Genomic DNA, 17,943 nt, shown 5'->3' on the forward strand with positions numbered 1-17,943 from the left:
GGAGCCCTATATTAACATATTACATATATAATAAAAATTATATATTTATTATTTATAAACTATAGAGGATAGATAATCTTTAATGTTTCGTCGGTAATAATATCGACCCGATTGTCACGCGAAGTGATAGAATCGTGCGTCGCCAGGTGTCACTTTTTCTATCAGCTGTCGCTACGATCAACGAAGCTTGCTCGGCTCGCATAGTCGCATCAGTTAGCTGCTAGTGCTGCTGTTATTTCTGTAATTTTCGCTACCCTCCTGCCGGCTCGCCGAACTGGAGCATCGCGCTCCTGATTGCCCGATTTCGACACGAAAGTAGTGATTCTCGTCGTGAAAAGGGAACAAAATGAGTAAACATCACACGCACGAGATAAGTGAACATCCGGAGGTACAGTGGGCTCTGGAGCTGCTCAAGCCGGATCCTACGTACGAGCCCAGCATTCTGTCCAAGTATTCGACGGAATTGGTATTCGTGATAGGCGGCTTCGCGCTTCCGTCTTTCATGAATGTATACAACATCAAGCCGTTCTATGCCGGTGAGTGTCTCTCGAATTTTCTCGACGAGATCGGCGTGGGTGTCTCATTCTTTCGCATTTCCTCCGGGCAACTTAACCTCGCGACACGGTTATGTAATACAGTAATCGATTTCGGATGATTATGGGAGCTTTTCGGTAAGAGACACACAATTCGACGTAGGAGTCATTCTGTTTTTGTTCAACGTTCAGTGAGACAAAGATAGAATGACTCCTGTCTTGGCTGAAAAGCTCCCTGTGTGAACTATATGTTTCTGTTCACGCGTGGATCTTCCCTCAGCGTTCCCGTTCGGCGGCAAGAAGGTTCTTGCTGACAACTTACTCATCGTTAATCTCATTTTATAAGGAAATCAAAATTATTCTTTAGTACACGCAATGATTTTCCGATCCTTTAGACAGTGCTTTTTCCCTTCTTCGGTTTCTAACTTGGATTTTTCATCTTACGTTACATTTCTCTGCCATCAGCCTTACAAGAGATAAGAGAGTTTGTAAAACTTATTAAATGATTCTTACATATTACTTTAACATCTTCAGAAAGTATATGCAAAGTTGTGTATTTAAAAAAATTGTGTTATAATTAATTTCAGCTGATAAGAATAATCTAATTGTGTGTACCAAGGATTATATCTAGAATTGCGAATTTTGAATAACGAATCCAACAGACATCGGTTAAAACGAATGATATTTTTTGTCACAGGTATGCAAAGGCATATCAAGTACGTAGCAGTGGGATATATCTTGTCGCAATTTGCAAAGAAGCTTGTTGACGATTATCAAGCAGAACGTGATACTAGACTGAGAGATTATATCGTACGGCATCCAGAACTCTTTCCCGAACCAGGTAACGCACCCGTCACACTTGATCTTCACTTTTAAAAAGAGGTCTATTTTTTTTATAGCTGAACTGGTGTAGACTTTTGTATCTGAAGTAAAATAGGTATATGTTTGAAATTTGGCGAAAACGAAAAGAGAGAGAATAATTCCAAGTCAATCCAGTGCAGCAATAAGAAAACAAACCTGATCAAAAGTGTTAAATGAAAGAATAATGTTTGTGCTTGCATTGTCCAATATCTGTTTTATAAATTTTATATAAATATTTTAATTAAATATTTTATATTAATATTTTTTTTACAGATAAATTGATATTTTCAATGAAATAATTGTAAAGAATCATGATTTTATAAAATTATAGGATATTTCAAACTTTCGATCAGTACTATATGTTATATTTTTATAACTTAATATTATTAATTCAATATTATAAATTAAAAATTAAATAAAGTTTTTGCTTGGTTTTTTAAATATAGAGTCATCTAATTATGACTTTAAATGAAAGCTTTAAAGGAAAGCTAGCTAAAATACGTTCAGCGATGAATGTGTTAAAAAGGATATCCGCCTATCTTAATCTGACGTGAAACGTTACATAGTTGCTTTCTTTTCTTTTTTCAGAACGTGTAAAGTATAGCCAAGTGTTGGAGAAATGGACCCCAATTCGTTAATTACTGAAAATTGTTAGAGGTGATTATACCATCTTGATTGCGTATTCCGCGATGCAGACAGACAGTGCAGTTCAATGCAATGAATGTAGACATATTGTGTAAATATTTTAAAAAATATACATATATCTATATATATATAATACATAGTGTTTCAACTAACGAAGTCAAGACGCCATTTTTATAAAGTAAAAATAAGGGGAATGTTATATATGAGAATGACTCTCTTAAATTGTTGCTATCCTTTAGAAATAAAGGGCAGATTTTTCTTTTAGATCTTGTAGCATCGAAACATTTTTATTTTCTCTTTCAGATCGAGCAGTACACACTTAACATTAATAGATGCGAACGTTGTCCGCACATATGTTCTATACGGTGATAGAAGTATAAGTTTACGCATTACTGTGACTTGTACATTTGTGAGATGCAAATTAAAATTTTACGAGGTTTCTCCAATATTAGAAAGTAAGATGCTTGACGCGCGCGTAGCCACGATAATGACGTCTACATCGCACACGCGCACGCGAGACATTCTACTTTGATAACAACGGGACGCGCGAATCGCTTGCACTAAATTAAATCTAGCTCACTCGAGTGACACTCTCCTACTTCTTTTCAGGATTGTAATTATCATTGTATAGCCCTGTACCCTTCGAGTCACCCAGCCAGGGATACTTGTTTGGGCACTCTCTACACGTTTCCATATACCTGTTAACACACAATTGACAAACAAATACAGTTACGATTCACTGAAAATATTTAGCAACTATTTAATAATTCTATGTGTTATCAACAGTTTGTTGATTCAATCTCTACCTAGTCGTTGTGAAATTCGATTCGGAAGGCTTGAAGTCTAAGGCGCACTTGTGTGCATTGTTGCACGGCGGTCCGGGCAGATTCTCTTTCTTCTTACACGACCATCCCTCGAAGTTGTGCAGAGCCTTGATCGGTTTCGGATCGGTCATCCATGTCAACGCCTGCGTGGCGGTCACGAAGTAAACGTCAGGTCTGTAAAAATGTTTATCTTAATACCTCGAGGCTTCTCTTGATAGATGTACGTGTTATGCATTTTGCACTCACAGCGTTACCACCCAATCGAGAAATTTCGACAGGCCGCGCTCCAATTCCTTGATCTGGAACCAATTAGTATGGAAAGGCATCATGTACGGCGCTCTGTTTTGCTCGTAATATCTGTTAAAGTCCTCCTGCAGCCAGTCGAACACCTCTTCGGGATCGTGATTGTGAAGGACGCATTGATCCAAGTAAGGGCAATGTCCACCCTCGTAACTCTCCACATAATGCGCATTCAGGGGTAGCTCCCATATCCCTAATAATAGCGCGTAAACGTTTCTTTAAAAGTGCAGTATACCATTATTCATTAAATTAGTAACACAATTTTTTAACACTCCTATTGTTATTCTATGTTGAATAGACGAGACTAAATCTTTGTCACGATTCCGTTACCTTGGAACGATTTCGTGGGACAGGTGCCCGCTTTGCATTCGTGCGGGATCTTGTAGTCGAGAGTGTACGGCCAGATCGGCACCTTCAGCGGCGAGATTCCTATGCTGCTGTCGTATATGTATCCAAAGTCCTCGAGCACCTTGTACTGAGTGTTACGACCGGGTTTCAAGTAAGGCGCACGCATGCCGACGACTTCGCCGGTCGATATGTTGCTGAAGTGCTTCAGTATCTCGCGCATTCCGATCATCTCGCCGACCCACTCCTCGTAACCCTTGTCCTCCAGGCCTTTCTGGAGTCTAAAAAAAAAACATTTGCCATTCGTCAGCATCGACTGATTTTAACGCACTCTGGACGCAAGTAATCGCGCGCGCTACTCACGAGATCGTCTCGGTCGCAATCTCGTGACCGTCGTGCGCCAGGCTCTGGACCATATTGTAGTTGCAGTACTCGTGAGAGATGAAGAACGTGCCCCTCAACGGACAGTTGTTGGGATTCAGGCGATCTTGGGTGAATATCTTCTGATAGTGATCGAAGTTGTTGTGATTTACCGCACCGTCAAACGTCATTATTATCATTTGCGGCGTCTGAAATCATTCGAATCGTTGTATCTTCGTTTGAATAGATCGACAGAGTAGTAACACGAAGAGAATTCACAGTCAAGTTGTCAAGTCGTTTTACCTCTTCCGGATGAAGACCACCGGGAATGATTGTGCCGTCTCTGGAGCAGAAGCAGTACGGAAGCTGGCAGTTCGACGTGTCGCAACGCTCGGCCAAATCCGTCGGCGGCTCGGTGATTGGCGCTGGCGCTGGAAATTGAAAGACATCGTCCTCAAAATTACGATTTCTGCGCTAAACTCGCACTGGAAATTATATTTGGCGAACAAACGAAGACTTTGAATGGTAAACTCAAAAAGTAACCACTAAAAATAATAATCATTAGAAAAATCACTTTTTGAAGATCTGTCTGTATTGTCTTTAGATTTTTTTTTAGTTCTGCTCGTTAAAATCAACATAATTTAATCAGTATGACATAGATTTATGTTTCTACTTACTGGTCTCGATGGGTCCGCATCGCGCCTCGTTTCTAAAGGTACAGAACTTGCTGATGTCGTCGAAGTGCAGGCCCGACGGACATCGGTTCAAGTAGGGATATCCATCGACGCACTTTCGGAAAACAATAAAAAAATATGCAATCGTACACAAATAATCGTATCGGAGGTAAACAATCGAGAGCTTAACCGGTAATAAAAATAATCGGAGCAATGTGCGAAACATAATTATTATAGCTGATAAATTGATAACGATGATAAATTACCTGATAAAACCTCCTGCAGGTTGCCGGATCGGCGAAGTTACCATTACCCTGGCCCTCCGGACACCGGAACTCCTCGTCTTTCTTGTCCTCGTCCTTCTTGCTCTTTTGACAATGCACTGAGAAGATAAAAGAAAGCGCGCGATACGGGAGGTAAATGGTTTTCCTTCATTCATGCAGAAAATATGCATGGACACGCTTCGTATATGCGCATAAATATACATCGTGGCAAAGGATTTTTCTCTCTCTCCCCTTTTTTCCGTCCACTCCATAAAAGTAACGAAGCGTGTCGTAATTAATCGTAATCCTACGCGAGAATTCAAATACTTTCATCTTTATCGCTCGTTTGCTCGAGGATCCCTCGAGCTCTTTTCATCCCGAACGATTACGAAAGTTCATTTTATTTTGTTTTTAGGCGATGACGTTTCGCGCGCGCGCGCGCGCGATCACACAGATGATTTAATGTTCGAAAGCCGGGAAAATGTCAAGGTTGGGGATCGCTTACTCGAGACACGTTTACGCCCGAGTGTATTTACGCTCTTGTATTCCGAATGAGGCCGGCTGGCAGCTGTGTTGGCTATCAAGTACCTACGTTCCACTTTTACTGCGTTCCTTCTGTCAAGCGTTGTTACGCTTCAAGCCGCATGATTACGCCCGACAGCGGGCGACAGAACGGTGACTTTAATGAATGGACAGGCTGGCAGTGCGGTCGTATAAAGCAAAACTTAATTTTGTATGCGACGTATAGAACGTCTTGAGAGTGTCGAGCGTTTCTCCGCATCGAAACGCGAGACTTCACTTGCAAGACTCCTTACATCTTTTGATCTGTGCCGACTTTAATATTTGCTTTAATATTGTGTTACATCAACTTAGGACAAGGACGATGAGGATGATGCGTCGCCGGCGTGTGCACGCGGAGGGGCCTCTCGCATCGTGAGAAAATATATGGGCGGGAGAAATTCCAGAAGAGAAGTTCGAGAAAGCGAGAAACGTGATTGCGGGCATTCCGATATGTTTGGACACGTGAGTGCGCGACGGATTCGACGAGGCGTTTACGCTCCTTTCGGTGAAAACGCGAATGCGTTAAAAGCGGTCTAAAAAGACGCGGCGCGAAGTATCGCATTAGCATATGCACTTACAAACGAATTTCCAACTTCACTTAGCATATTTCAGGATTCGTTCCGCTCGCTCGCTTGTTTTTTCCATCGTCTTTTTAAACCGGAAATTTAGAGAACTGCGTCAGAGAGAGAGAGAGAGAGAGAGAGAGAGAGATCTCCTTCATGCGAGGCGTTAAGCTGATATAATCGTAGAATGTTAAATCCGCCATTGATTAGCGGCGCAAAATGCCAGCGCGCTAATAATATCTTCGATATGGTATAAGGTAAACGTACCAGTGACTGAACGTGTATCTATAACTGAACAAGTACACAAAACAAGCACAGAAACTTATTTTTAAATGTCTTTTTTCATAATATTGTAATTTAATTGTAATCTTTAAATATTTTTACAATTAAATTTTGATATTATAATAAAAAAAGCATTTGAGATTAATAAATTTTGTGTACGTGTTCAGATATAGATGCATGTTCAGTCACTGGTATGTACATTTACCTTAGCTTAATGTTAATCCGGATTCCGCGAATGGACGTAATATCTCTCGGGGAGCGTTAAACACGTTACGCGCGCAGTCTGGGGTCCTGCCACCCGGCTGGATGCACCGTTATTTAGCTGTTCAGCCAAGCGTGCCGTGCAATCGATTTATGCGGAACGCTCGAAGAATCTCTAAGTGCCGGAAGAGTTCTTCGGGGGGGCTATTCCAGACGCGCGTACCGCGACTGCATGCGCAAGAGTTGCACAAGTTTTTCGCGAAACTCATAATACGCGCTCGCGGCGGGTAATAAATGGATATGCTTGAGCTAACATTATGTCCACGTCTATAGAGCTCTACGCGGCGCAGTCAAGGTTCTTTAAGTACTTCTCTTTCATTTGGCATTTTCTCTCGAGTAGTAAATTTAAAAGCTGGCGATTAATTGACTGAACTTAGCATTGAAATTTGGACTAATAAGAGAGCGGCCGGTACGAGCGACGCGAGATTATAATGAGAGAAATTGTACGACGGCGCGATCGCGACGGAGATCTGAAGGTATTAAAAATGGTGCGTAACGCTCGCGAGAGAAAGTAGCACCTACGAAGATTCTTCCCACTGACCTTATAATCGTTACGCGTAGCACATTTAATTTTGTCCCGCGTTTTCCTTTTGCAATATTAATTAAAACAAAATAAGATTAATTAAATCAAAAATAACGTTACCTTGGTGAAAATTTTTCTTAGAATTCTTCATATATTATAATAATTTTTCAGAATTTCGATTTATATAAATTCAAGAATGTTGCAGAATTTCTGTATAATTTTACAAAGTCCCGAGAAAGTCTACATCTTTTCTAGAAGTTCTTTACATAACGTGAATTCTCTGAGAGATTCTAAAAACGCCAAGATTTCTCATTCTATAATTTCCAAAGAAAATCCGAAGAAGTTTGAGAATTATAATATTTTTTTCAGAAATCTTCATCTCAATTTTAGATATAAAATTATTATAAATTCTTAAAAATATTCTGAGAAGAATTTTTTCTACCAAAATACGTATCTCTTTTGCGAATCAGATCTTTATGATTTGCAGTTATACGCTTCTTAAAAGCCACACTTAAACTAAACGACGATTCCGTTTTTATTAAACGATGAGGCAAGATAAATCACTCTCTGTGATAATTCACAACGTAAGCCGTAAACGAGGTAATAAAGTTTTCTCGGTTTGTACAGGAGATCGGTCGGAAATTACATGTGAAAACATCTGATACGTGCAACTCGATCGCTCGGCGATTAAAGCCCGGCAAAATGCCGCGGAATCGGCGACCTCACTTTCGCTGGACTTCCTGATACAATGACGGATGTCTACATTCTATACGCGGGACTCGAAAGAACTAAGATACATTTCAAACAATGAGGAGGAGGAAAAAGATATATTTCGTTGCAAGTTATAGATTTCGATAATCTGTGCGAGGTAATAAGAGATTATCAATGAAACCTTTATAGAATTTCTCTCTCTTCCGTTTAATCTGCCTTATTTGATTCTTGATAAACGCAATATCGCGCAACGAACGTCTCTTCAATCCTAGTCTATTTCTTTTCCAGGCGGGATGTAGTCGCGACGAGCGAGGACGGGACGCGTTGCGGCCGCAGCCTCGTCGAGAGAGGTGTTGCTCGCGTTCGCGGATGTCAAAGAGGTCCGTTTAACAGCAAAGTGGAAAGTGAAGGTATATCCACCAGCGCACGTTGGCAATGACGTTGCGCTCGCGAACGCGTTGCGTTCCTTCGTTCTCTCAGGTGCAACGTTTCCTTCTATCGTCCGGACGCACGCACACGTGCGGTGACACGTGTGTGCGCTCTCTCGCGTATAGGTACGCCATATGCGCGTGAAACAAATCTTATGTAAACGCGAGTGAAACCGCCGACGTATATACCGAATTTATCGGCGCGTCCGAGTCGTCTCTCGCCTTCCCGGGATTTCTACGTTTTTCTTTCCTTTTGTTTTACTGCGGACTGATTGAAATATTTTGTATGTCCCATGGAAGATTTTTACCGAGGGATCTTTCAAGTGGATCAATTAGTCAAATCATAAATCTTTACAGAGAAATTCAATTTAATACTAAAATTATTTATTTTAAATATCAAAAACATCGTTGCTTAATACTTAAAATAAGTAATTAATATCTTCCAGTATTAAATAATATAATTTCTGTAAGGGAATCATGTCGGTGATTATTTCTATTCTTTAATTAGACGAGTATCGTTCATATATGCAGCACTTCTGTTTATTTCTGTGATAAATCAATACAAATATAGAATATCGCGACGTAAGAGCGAGCTGCTTGATATGCGATTATTTATCGGATCGTTACAATTACGTACTTCCTTTCTCGCGCGTAACGCTATCGATTAAAAGTAACGGCCACGAAAAGGTGCGCAAAGAGAGAAATAAGAAAAAGATACGCAACGCGCGGAGAACGTTTCGCGGGAGAAGGATACCGTCCGTCCGAAGGAAAAAAGGACAAAATTAACGTCGATGACGCTAGAACTGGTCAGACATAGTTCCTTAGAGGAATAACAAGACGACAGAAACCAGACTGTCGAGTCAGTGCATGCTTTAGGAATTCAATGTTGGACGATCGCCTTGGAATTTCGTAATTCTTCGAAAGCGAACTGTAAACGATCTCGGTATAATCAGTGGAACGCGGTACGATAGCACGCCCGAGCGTTGCAAAGGTGAGCGGCAAAAGGAACTCGGTAATTTTAATCGATAAAAATTCAATCTCGAAATTTCGCAATTTCCAGGAAACGAGGTAGAAGGATTTTCACTATTGACTTTTATTTTATCACGGAGTAGAGAGACGGTCGGAGAAAGAAGAGAGAAGAGTTTCGCGCGAGTCCACGACTTTGAACAATTTCTCCGATTTCCGGTCCTCCCACACGGACAGGAAACGCCGACGGAGAGAAAGGTGGTATATCGAAGATAGCGAGGGGCGCGCCTACCTGCGACGACGGTCAAGACGGCGCAGAGCAGCGCCGCTTCCTGGAGCCTCATCGTATCGTGCCGCGCGTGTTCGTTCCCGAATTCCCTCCGCGTGCTTCCCTCGTCCAGCTCCGTGCGAACCACCGCGACCACGGCGACGTATCGTCAGCCGACCGACCCGACCGAACGAACGAAACCGACCGACCGATTCACCGATCCACCGGGCTGATCCGCTACCGCGACACTGCCGGGGGTACACCGTCGTCGTCGCCGCCGCCGCCGCCGCCGCGGCACTTCGCGGCAACTGGCCGGCACAGGAATCAGTTCTCCAGCTCATTGGCTGACCACTTTCTACCGGAGCGGCGCGGCGGATCGTCGTTCGGGATAAAACCGAACGAGAAAAGCTGTCTCTCATATCGGACACGACACGCCGCAGCGCGTGAGAGATTCACGGCTCGCTCGCGGCCCGAACGTTTTGCCCTCGAGCCCTCTCCGCTCGTTTCGCTTTCAAACAGGGACGGATCGGCGCCGCTCCGCGACGATCTTTCCGCCGCCGCGGGAGTAGAGTCGGACAAATTGCGCCGCAACGCGACAATTATTCGAGCTGAAAAGACAATCGAAATGGAACGTCAGAGTTTTTGTGTAAAGCTATAATTTTTGCAGCAAGCTACAAACGCAATTGTTGATTGCAATATTTTTATTGGATACTGAAAGGAGACTTTATCTCGGAATTCGATATGTATAGCAACATATCCAGATAACATACATTATGTATGGCAACATATTGGCGAGAATATTATTAAATATAAATGCTAGATTTGCATTCTTAATTATAGCTTTTGGCAATTATAATTATATAATACTATTTATATAGACATTGTAGAAATATATAGTTAATCCTCGCCGAATTAAGCCATTCGGAAGCTCGTCGTTATCAATCCCGTAAGATTCGGAATCAGATATGATGTCCACCTTTTCTAGGATTTCAACGGCAGCGCCGCGAAGAGCCATAAATCGCTTCTCGACGAGGCGATTTAGGAACCGGTTGGAGGAATTCTCGCCAGCGCCCAGAGTGCCGGCTCACAGCTCGATTTTAGCAATCTGCGGTCCCTTTTTGCGTTTTTCCTTCTTCGCAGGTTTCTTCTTCTTCACGGGCTCCTCACGCTGACCGGCGTGCGCGGCGCTTCTGTACGGATTAAAATAGGCCGGATCGCGTTCCGTGATGTTCAGCTCCTGCTCGACCAGGCGAAACATCGTGATGGTCGATTTGTTCAGCAAATGCCGCGTCTGATTGACGAAATTCAGGGACCAGTGTAACGTGGAGTTCCATCCCGGCTGCGTCCTCAGTATCCTGTGAGTGATGTCCGGCAGATGCAGGATGATGTCGCCGAAGAGCGCGGTGTTCTCCAGGATGCTGGACAACGCTGCGGCAAACACAGTAAGTTAGGGAGAGACGTCCGGATGGATTTCGATTTGTTATCCTTATATAAAATCGTTAACATCTCTTACACAAATACTTTAATAATTTAATACTGTAGGCGCAAAATACTTAATTACTTATTTCGAGTATTAAAAACAGTACTGTTCGCTAGTGCTTTTAATACTCAAAATAAGTATGATTATTTGATTTTTCCGATATTAACTTTCTGTAAAAGATCTGCCGCCAATTTTTTAAATTAATTTTAAATAATTTCAAATTTTCATCGTAGCTAAATAATAAATTAACTTAATAAGCAAAGAGTTAACGGCGTTTGCCAACAGATCCAGGCAGAATTGCAGCAGAACAGCGTCAGCTGTATCCGTTGCGTGTATTAAACTCGTGTTCTGTCATAATCTGTTGGCAGATTGCCAGCAAAAACCGAGCAGTCTGTCATTTTGTAATCATTTAAATGGTTGCGAAATGCCAGATTTTACTTGGTTTCTGCACTCAATCCGCCGTCATATTCCATTAACAGAATTCTGTCGACATATATATTCTAATGACAAAATTTGTAACAGACACTTTACGAAATCTGTTTCCGCAACAGAGATTCGGCTATCTGGATAAATAATCGTACCGTCTTTGACATTGGTATCTTCTGGAAAGGAACCGTTTTGCGGTAGAAAACCGGCCTTCTCGAGGACACTCTTACTCGATTCGATGACCTCCACCACCTTCTCAGCCAGCACCGCGATCATTTTGTACAGACGCTCGTAATTGTCCATCTTTAGGAGAGTCTGCACAGCTTCTATGTGATCCTTTCGCCGTTGAGCAAATAGCTTCTTGACTGTTGCAAAAACAGTCGAGGTAATGAAGTAATAAGTTAAAGATAAAATACCGGATAAAATATTCAGAATAAATTAAGACAATTACGTAAAATATTGTTGACTAAATAGAATATATATATTGAAAATACTTGAGGTAAATACAGCCTTAGCTACAAGTATAAACTGATTTATTGCATTTTCTTAGAAAAGGCGGCATAAAAGCCAAAGGGGAATTAACAAATTTAAAAACTTAAATTGTTATGAAAATAAATATCATTTGTCAATAAAACTATTTTTTAATTTATTTTTCGTTAAACACAGAACGTTCACGTCAGTTTATATTTATGACTATAAGGCTGTATTTAAGATAAAATCTGTGAGACACGAAAGCGCATCGATAAAACTCGCGTCTTTTTTCAGCTGTACTTTTTTCACACTTTGCGTATTTGAAGCAACATGCAAAGCTACCGCTTTGGAAGAAGGTAGAAACCGTGTAGAAAGCGCAGCTGTAAATAACAGAGTTAATCGAACGCGAGGAAGGGAAAGAAATTATATAGGTTCGATATAGACGTACACAGCTCTTCGTCCAATTTCGATTTGGACTCGCCACCCGTTCGCGGCCCGCTCGCGGCTCGCTCGTCGGTTTCCCGCTGCGCATGCGCGAGTAATGTCAACACCGACATAGCCACGACGACGTAGAGCAAGGTGTGCGGGAATCGACTGAATCGACACGTCCACGGGCGGAGCATCGCGGGCGAAGTCACATCCAGCGAGCGACGACGTCGCCGGGACGGCGTTCGCCTCGCCGTGGCACCGTCGCGAGAGTGATAAACCGGCCCCCGGTACCGGATTGACATACGTCATTCGAACGCGGCCACGCCGCAGTTCCGCCACCGGCCGCACTGACGCCACCTGTCGGCGCATCGAGGAAGCCCCCTGCCCTGCCGACCCATCGACTCCACCGAGCTCCGTCCGGAGCCGTCCGCGGATCATCGAGATCAGTTATTGTCAATCGTATTACCTCGCCGGTATCTCTTACGTGTCGATCAGTCTCGATTAACCGCGAGATCGATCGGATAAATGCGGCGTCCTCATGGCTTCAGGTCGTCGTTGCCGATAACGAGTCGCGACCGCGAGTCGGCGAGCTGAGGAAAATACGCGCGCGCGTGTGTGTGTGCGTGCGTCGTGCTGTGTGTGCTGCATCGCGGAACGTGTCGCGCGCGGACGACGTGTCGATCGGCGGCACGCGCACGACGGCTCGTCCTCTTGATATGCCTGGAGCGCATCGCTCGCGGGATCGTCGACGTACGCTATATACTTCCTCCTAGCTCTCGTTAACGATTCGAATCTACGTCGGCGGGGAATATGGCGACGATGGACGGCGAGACGAAGCTCGACGTAAGTATCATCCGATTTATTATTTGTCAAACGTCATCGTGCCGCCCCGAACATCCGTTTGTTGGGACTCGCTGCGACGAATATACTACTCGGGGGGGGATACGATTTCGTTGATGTGAAACTCTGGTCTGGCGTACTTTACGTTCGGTGTTTTATATGTTTTATATGTTTATTATGTTCAACAGATGTACGACGATGTCGCGTACACTGTCGATCCTCAACACGTTGAGGGCGAGATGACAGTTGGCACGAAGCAGAGGTCGACTTTGGGAGAGCCGGAATTTAATACGCTGGATGAGCCCATCAGAGATACAATTGTGAGTAAATGCTCGTTTTTCCAGCAAGAGACACGGATGACACAGTGTAAAGCTTTGTGTCGCAACGAAATCAATCCAAGATCTCGAACGGAGACGGAATTAACAAATTATTTGAACAATTCGGCCAATTGACCAGTACGATTGGTCAATTCTTTCTCTGTACGGGATACTTGAAGCATTCAAGGTTTCAAGCATCGTAGACGTCAATTCACAGTGAATTATTTCATCCTTTAATATTGGCAAATAGCAAAGATAAAATGTTACACTGTTCCAATTGTGTCTCTTGCTAAAAGACTCACAGTCTTGAATTTTTTAATTATTTCTCCGAAATGATAACATTTATTTTAGATAATATATATTGACAGTGGCAAACTTTCATACTTGTAGAGGAATGATAAAGTTTAGAATAATAAATGAGACACAGAAATAATCTACGTCCGACTCAACTCCTTGCAGTCTTTCATACAAGTTTTTAATTACTTTACATAAACTTTGATTTTGATTTAATTGAATTGCCAACAAGAGTGGAACAACCTCAAAGAGAAAATATTTTAAACAAAGTCTTAAAGTATTTTTTAACTGAAAAAGAAAAGAATTAAATCAAAATCTATTTGATATAAATTATTATTCCTTTATAAGAAACTCCAAAAGAACTCCAGATTCCAGTAGAATTTCTTGTACGTATTTTTTAGTACATATCTGTATTGCTGTCTGTTACAGTTGAGGGACGTTCGAACGGTAGGCAAAAAGTTTTTCCATGTTTTATATCCTAAAGAGAAGAAAAGTCTACTGAAAGAATGTGAGTCTCTGAATGACAGAACTCTGTTAAGAAGGTGGCTGATCATTATATAATACGTTTATATATATTACAGGGGATCTATGGGGACCATTAATATTGTGTACTTTTATGGCAATGTAAGACATATTTTACATAGACATTATGAATATGTATGAAAACAATTGTATACATTAATTTATCATTGTTTCATTCAGGATATTACAAGGTTCCACTGATGTAGCAGATAACTCAAACGATGGAGGACCCGAATTTGCGGAAGTATTTGTTATCGTGTGGATTGGATCTATGGTTGTTACATTGAATTCGAAACTATTAGGTGGAAATATGTAAGTAAATGAACTGTGAATGTTGACTTATTAATCGATTTATAATTGAAATCGTTGTGAAATGACTTTAAGTGTATAACACATTAAAAAATTCAATTTTACAGATCTTTTTTCCAAAGCGTTTGTGTCCTGGGATATTGTCTATTACCGACTGCCATCGCACTAATTTTATGCAGAATTATACTGCTGATGCAGCAAAGCAATCTCCTATTTACCCTCAGGTTCGTGATCAGCATGATTGGATTCTTATGGGCAACGTATGGTAAGCATTATTCTAGTAAGATTACGTATATTCTTCAGAACAAATCATCTCCTAAGGAAACTGTATTGTATTAAAATTACATTAATATTTCAGCATCGATGGCATTCCTCGGCGACAGTCAGCCCGCAGGCAGAAAAGCGCTAGCGGTATATCCAATTTTCCTGTTCTACTTCGTCATATCGTGGCTAGTTATATCCCACACCACATAAAATGCGGACACAAATATTAATTTGCTACAAGACTGCACATTGCTCCGGCCTTCTGTGTAAATGCCAGGAGACGAAAGGGAAAAAAGAAACGAACGGAAGGAGACGCAACGTTTTTCGTACGTGGTATTTTCCAAGTTCTGCATTTGGACATATTCCGAATATCGTGCTTTTTTGTGAATAATACACGAGTATATAAGTAGGCAAGTATTTATTATCTTAGATTGTCATTCGATACGTCAATTATCAGACTTGTAATTATATTTAATCTCGCTAAATACACGCTACAATTGAGACAGATTTATTGCCGATACAAAAATATATTCTCTCTCCACGAATGAGAAAATTGTCAAATTGGTATATATTTGTACAGACTTGAGATAAGAAAAAAAGAGAAACGAAATAATACGAGCGATAATTGCTTGTCGTTGATTCTAGACTGCTGCGTCCGGATATCTCTTCCATAAATTTTTTAACGATCGTTACTTTTTTTTTACCAGATTCCGATTTTATTAATTGTAACGTTAAATTTTTAAACGGTGCAGAAATCTGAAGTATGATTTGTACCTTTTTGTATATTATGTACATAGAATTACGTTTAAACTATATGTTACAAATAAAATAATATAGAAATCAAACAATACTATGGAATGTAAGAAATTCTCGAGTTGTTTATTTCACGTATGTGAGAAGTATCGCTGCAGCTTCCGCAAAAGAGTCTTACTGTCGTGATGTGCGGGATATGCGTTCAATGACTTTTGCACCGCGATATAGCTCGTCTGCAGGTCCCCAACCTGTATGTGCATGCGAACGAGTCTGTAATGCACGCTCGGCATACGTCAAAATAAATTAAGAACAGTTACCTCGTAAGCTAAGTGCGCGCTGTTGAAGTGCGCCTCGTACACGTAACTGGCGATGTTAGCCGCCGCGTGGAAATACGTTCTCCCCGCGGTGACGTTCCCGTTGCGCATCTCTAACACGCCGAGATTGTTGTAGGCGAGAGCGTGCCTAGTATCGCTCGCGATGGCTAGCCTCAAACACTCCTCGGCCATTATGAGATCGCCCAGCGTCTGCAATCGCGTCCATCCATGTATAAATTATATTTCAAAACATAAATACGCAATAAGTTGTACATACGATAGCAATATGAGAGATGTTGTACCACACGTCAGCCACGTTCTCGTCGGTTCCGAGGCTCAATGCTCTCTCGAAGCACGATATAGTGTGATCGTATTGCTGAGCGTAGAAGCAACAGAGCCCGAGATTGTTGAACAACTCGGCGTTATGCACGCCCATCTGCAAGAGACGCCTGAAACATTTATTTTCGAAATTTACTATTTATTGTTATACATATAAATAAAGCGCTGAAGATATACAAACGAATCTACATGATCAGTTCGAAAAAATAAATTATAACAAAATAAGAAGACATACATGCGATCTTGTATCTTGGATATTTTAAGTTTTTTCTGTACATATATTACATTTAATATTATATACGTATACCTGTAATAACGCAAGGCTAGCTCCGGTTGATCGTTGTAAAAATGATGCATGCCTATACTGGCGATCGCCTCGGTGTGCGAAGCGTCCTCCTGCGCAATTATCTTGTAATACTTCATGGACATCGTCGCGTTGTTCAGACCCTCGAATATACGGCCCATCTCCGTGAGGATCGTGACGTCGTTCGCGAAGAACTCGAGGCCCCTCTTGCACGTGTCCAGCGCGGCCACCGGCTGATCGAGCCTGATGTAGACCCTGATCAGCCGCAAGACCGTCTCGACGCTCCTGTGATCCTTCAACGCCGACTTGAACTGCTGCTCCGCGTCTCTCACCAGGCCCAAGGTGTAATAACACTTGCCCAGCTGAACTTTCCACCACCAGTCTTTGTACTGACAGACCTGCGTCGCCTGGACGGCCAAGTCCAGCGCCTGTTAATATATTCAATTCAACCACACTTTTAAAATATTATTATAATACTTTTGTCAATATAACATCTACAAGATACTCACGTATCTCGCATCGTGTTCGTGATAATATATATATTCGAACAACGGTTTCGCTATGCTTTGCTGATTAGCGTATTTAGTTATGTTCAATCGCGACAGTTGGATGAAAGGCCCACCGGGCTCCGTCAACATCGACGCCGTGCCAAGCCTTGAAAGGCGAAGATCTCGTTTAATCTCTTCATGATTAAAATTAAGATACACGTACATAAGTCGCATGTTGTACGGTACCTAACGCTGCGGCCTGAGCTTGCTGTAATCGGCCTGGCAGTCATCGCTGTTCTCGGTGTTCTCAACGCCTGCTCAATCGATTGGGACATCGCTGCCTGAGTGGCAGGTCGTACTACCCCGGTAACGGGCCTGCCTTTAAGATGTCAATGCAGAATCTCGTTTTAGAATGCTTGAAAGATTAAAAATTGGAATTTTAAGGTGATAGCTCTCTGACAAACCGGACTGTGACTTAGGTCGCACTCCCTGACCAGTGTAACTGGTGCCAGGATTTTTCAAGGAAGTACCCGGCCTGGGCATCGTCGATATCGCGTAATTGTCTAACAGGGTCTCCGCGATTCCCTCCTCCTCACCCTCGATGTCGTCCACGTAAACTTGCAGCGTTAAGGCGCGCATTTTCAGGACCCACACGGCCTGGTGAACGAAGTCATATATGTCACAACTGATGCAAAAACAATTATTAACAAGGAGAAACAGTGTATATATTAATATATACCTGATCCAGCGGATTTTTCCTCAACAAATCCGTGCATATCGCGGCGCACTCTTCGTATTTTTGCCGGCTGAATAAGCTCAAAGCTTTAAATAATTCCATGTTCGACAAAGTTTGAATTTCCTCGAAATGGAATATCAGTCCCGTGGCATTGATCCGATTACTGTAGACTATACCTTTATACTATGCTTTGTGCAACCACCTGCCTTACGACTGTAGTACAAGCACAAGCGAAGTTATTGATTATTCCGAGTTACTTCTTTTGCCGGCGTAAAATGTAAAAGTATAG

At 42.1% G+C, this 17,943-nt stretch overlaps 6 protein-coding genes and 1 long non-coding RNA gene across 10 annotated transcripts; 4 read left to right on the forward strand and 3 right to left on the reverse strand.

Moving 5' to 3' along the window:
* Window positions 1-173: 173 nt before the first annotated feature.
* On the forward strand, window positions 174-2,485 carry LOC105454267 (NADH dehydrogenase [ubiquinone] 1 subunit C2). 4 transcript variants are annotated; one of them, XM_011696781.1, is made up of 4 exons: window positions 174-536; window positions 1,231-1,374; window positions 1,983-2,051; window positions 2,343-2,485. In XM_011696781.1, the coding sequence occupies exons 1-3, from the start codon at window positions 347-349 to the stop codon at window positions 2,030-2,032; spliced, it is 384 nt and encodes a 127-aa protein (XP_011695083.1). In that variant the 5' UTR covers window positions 174-346; the 3' UTR covers window positions 2,033-2,051; window positions 2,343-2,485. The 4 variants fall into 4 exon arrangements, with proteins under 4 accessions (XP_011695083.1, XP_011695082.1, XP_011695084.1 ...); XM_011696780.1 differs by lacking the exon at window positions 2,343-2,485 and adding an exon at window positions 2,180-2,303; XM_011696782.1 differs by lacking the exon at window positions 2,343-2,485 and adding an exon at window positions 2,188-2,303.
* Window positions 2,293-9,844, reverse strand: LOC105454265. Its single transcript, XM_011696778.1, has 9 exons — window positions 9,393-9,844; window positions 4,809-4,924; window positions 4,546-4,657; window positions 4,172-4,299; window positions 3,872-4,077; window positions 3,494-3,789; window positions 3,110-3,356; window positions 2,846-3,037; window positions 2,293-2,737 (listed from the first exon to the last, which is right to left on the reverse strand). The coding sequence occupies exons 1-9, from the start codon at window positions 9,442-9,444 to the stop codon at window positions 2,635-2,637; spliced, it is 1,452 nt and encodes a 483-aa protein (XP_011695080.1). The 5' UTR covers window positions 9,445-9,844; the 3' UTR covers window positions 2,293-2,634.
* On the forward strand, window positions 2,985-8,088 carry LOC105454264. Its single transcript, XM_011696777.1, has 3 exons — window positions 2,985-3,035; window positions 5,679-5,828; window positions 7,623-8,088. Exons 1-3 carry the CDS (start codon window positions 2,997-2,999, stop codon window positions 7,737-7,739), a joined length of 306 nt encoding a protein of 101 aa, XP_011695079.1. The 5' UTR covers window positions 2,985-2,996; the 3' UTR covers window positions 7,740-8,088.
* LOC105454263 lies at window positions 4,623-5,655 on the forward strand. The gene is made up of 3 exons (XR_974971.1): window positions 4,623-4,711; window positions 4,828-4,958; window positions 5,221-5,655. It is a non-coding gene; the product is annotated as an uncharacterized LOC105454263 (long non-coding RNA).
* A 207-nt stretch (window positions 9,845-10,051) lies between the features above and the next one.
* LOC105454268 (coiled-coil domain-containing protein 134-like) lies at window positions 10,052-12,527 on the reverse strand. The gene is made up of 3 exons (XM_011696784.1): window positions 12,194-12,527; window positions 11,430-11,639; window positions 10,052-10,796 (listed from the first exon to the last, which is right to left on the reverse strand). Exons 1-3 carry the CDS (start codon window positions 12,474-12,476, stop codon window positions 10,453-10,455), a joined length of 837 nt encoding a protein of 278 aa, XP_011695086.1. The 5' UTR covers window positions 12,477-12,527; the 3' UTR covers window positions 10,052-10,452.
* A 92-nt stretch (window positions 12,528-12,619) lies between these two features.
* Window positions 12,620-15,570, forward strand: LOC105454270 (protein YIPF6). The gene is made up of 7 exons (XM_011696786.1): window positions 12,620-13,017; window positions 13,203-13,334; window positions 14,055-14,133; window positions 14,207-14,249; window positions 14,328-14,459; window positions 14,564-14,721; window positions 14,815-15,570. The coding sequence occupies exons 1-7, from the start codon at window positions 12,985-12,987 to the stop codon at window positions 14,928-14,930; spliced, it is 693 nt and encodes a 230-aa protein (XP_011695088.1). The 5' UTR covers window positions 12,620-12,984; the 3' UTR covers window positions 14,931-15,570.
* On the reverse strand, window positions 15,124-17,819 carry LOC105454269 (tetratricopeptide repeat protein 8). Its single transcript, XM_011696785.1, has 8 exons — window positions 17,658-17,819; window positions 17,383-17,575; window positions 17,165-17,297; window positions 16,940-17,084; window positions 16,434-16,858; window positions 16,065-16,236; window positions 15,791-15,997; window positions 15,124-15,721 (listed from the first exon to the last, which is right to left on the reverse strand). The coding sequence occupies exons 1-8, from the start codon at window positions 17,754-17,756 to the stop codon at window positions 15,605-15,607; spliced, it is 1,491 nt and encodes a 496-aa protein (XP_011695087.1). The 5' UTR covers window positions 17,757-17,819; the 3' UTR covers window positions 15,124-15,604.
* Between the last annotated feature and the right edge of the window lie 124 nt (window positions 17,820-17,943).

This window comes from Wasmannia auropunctata, unplaced genomic scaffold (genome assembly GCF_000956235.1).
Source record: "Wasmannia auropunctata unplaced genomic scaffold, wasmannia.A_1.0 LD335987.1, whole genome shotgun sequence".
Classification (NCBI taxonomy): Eukaryota; Metazoa; Arthropoda; class Insecta; order Hymenoptera; family Formicidae; genus Wasmannia; species Wasmannia auropunctata.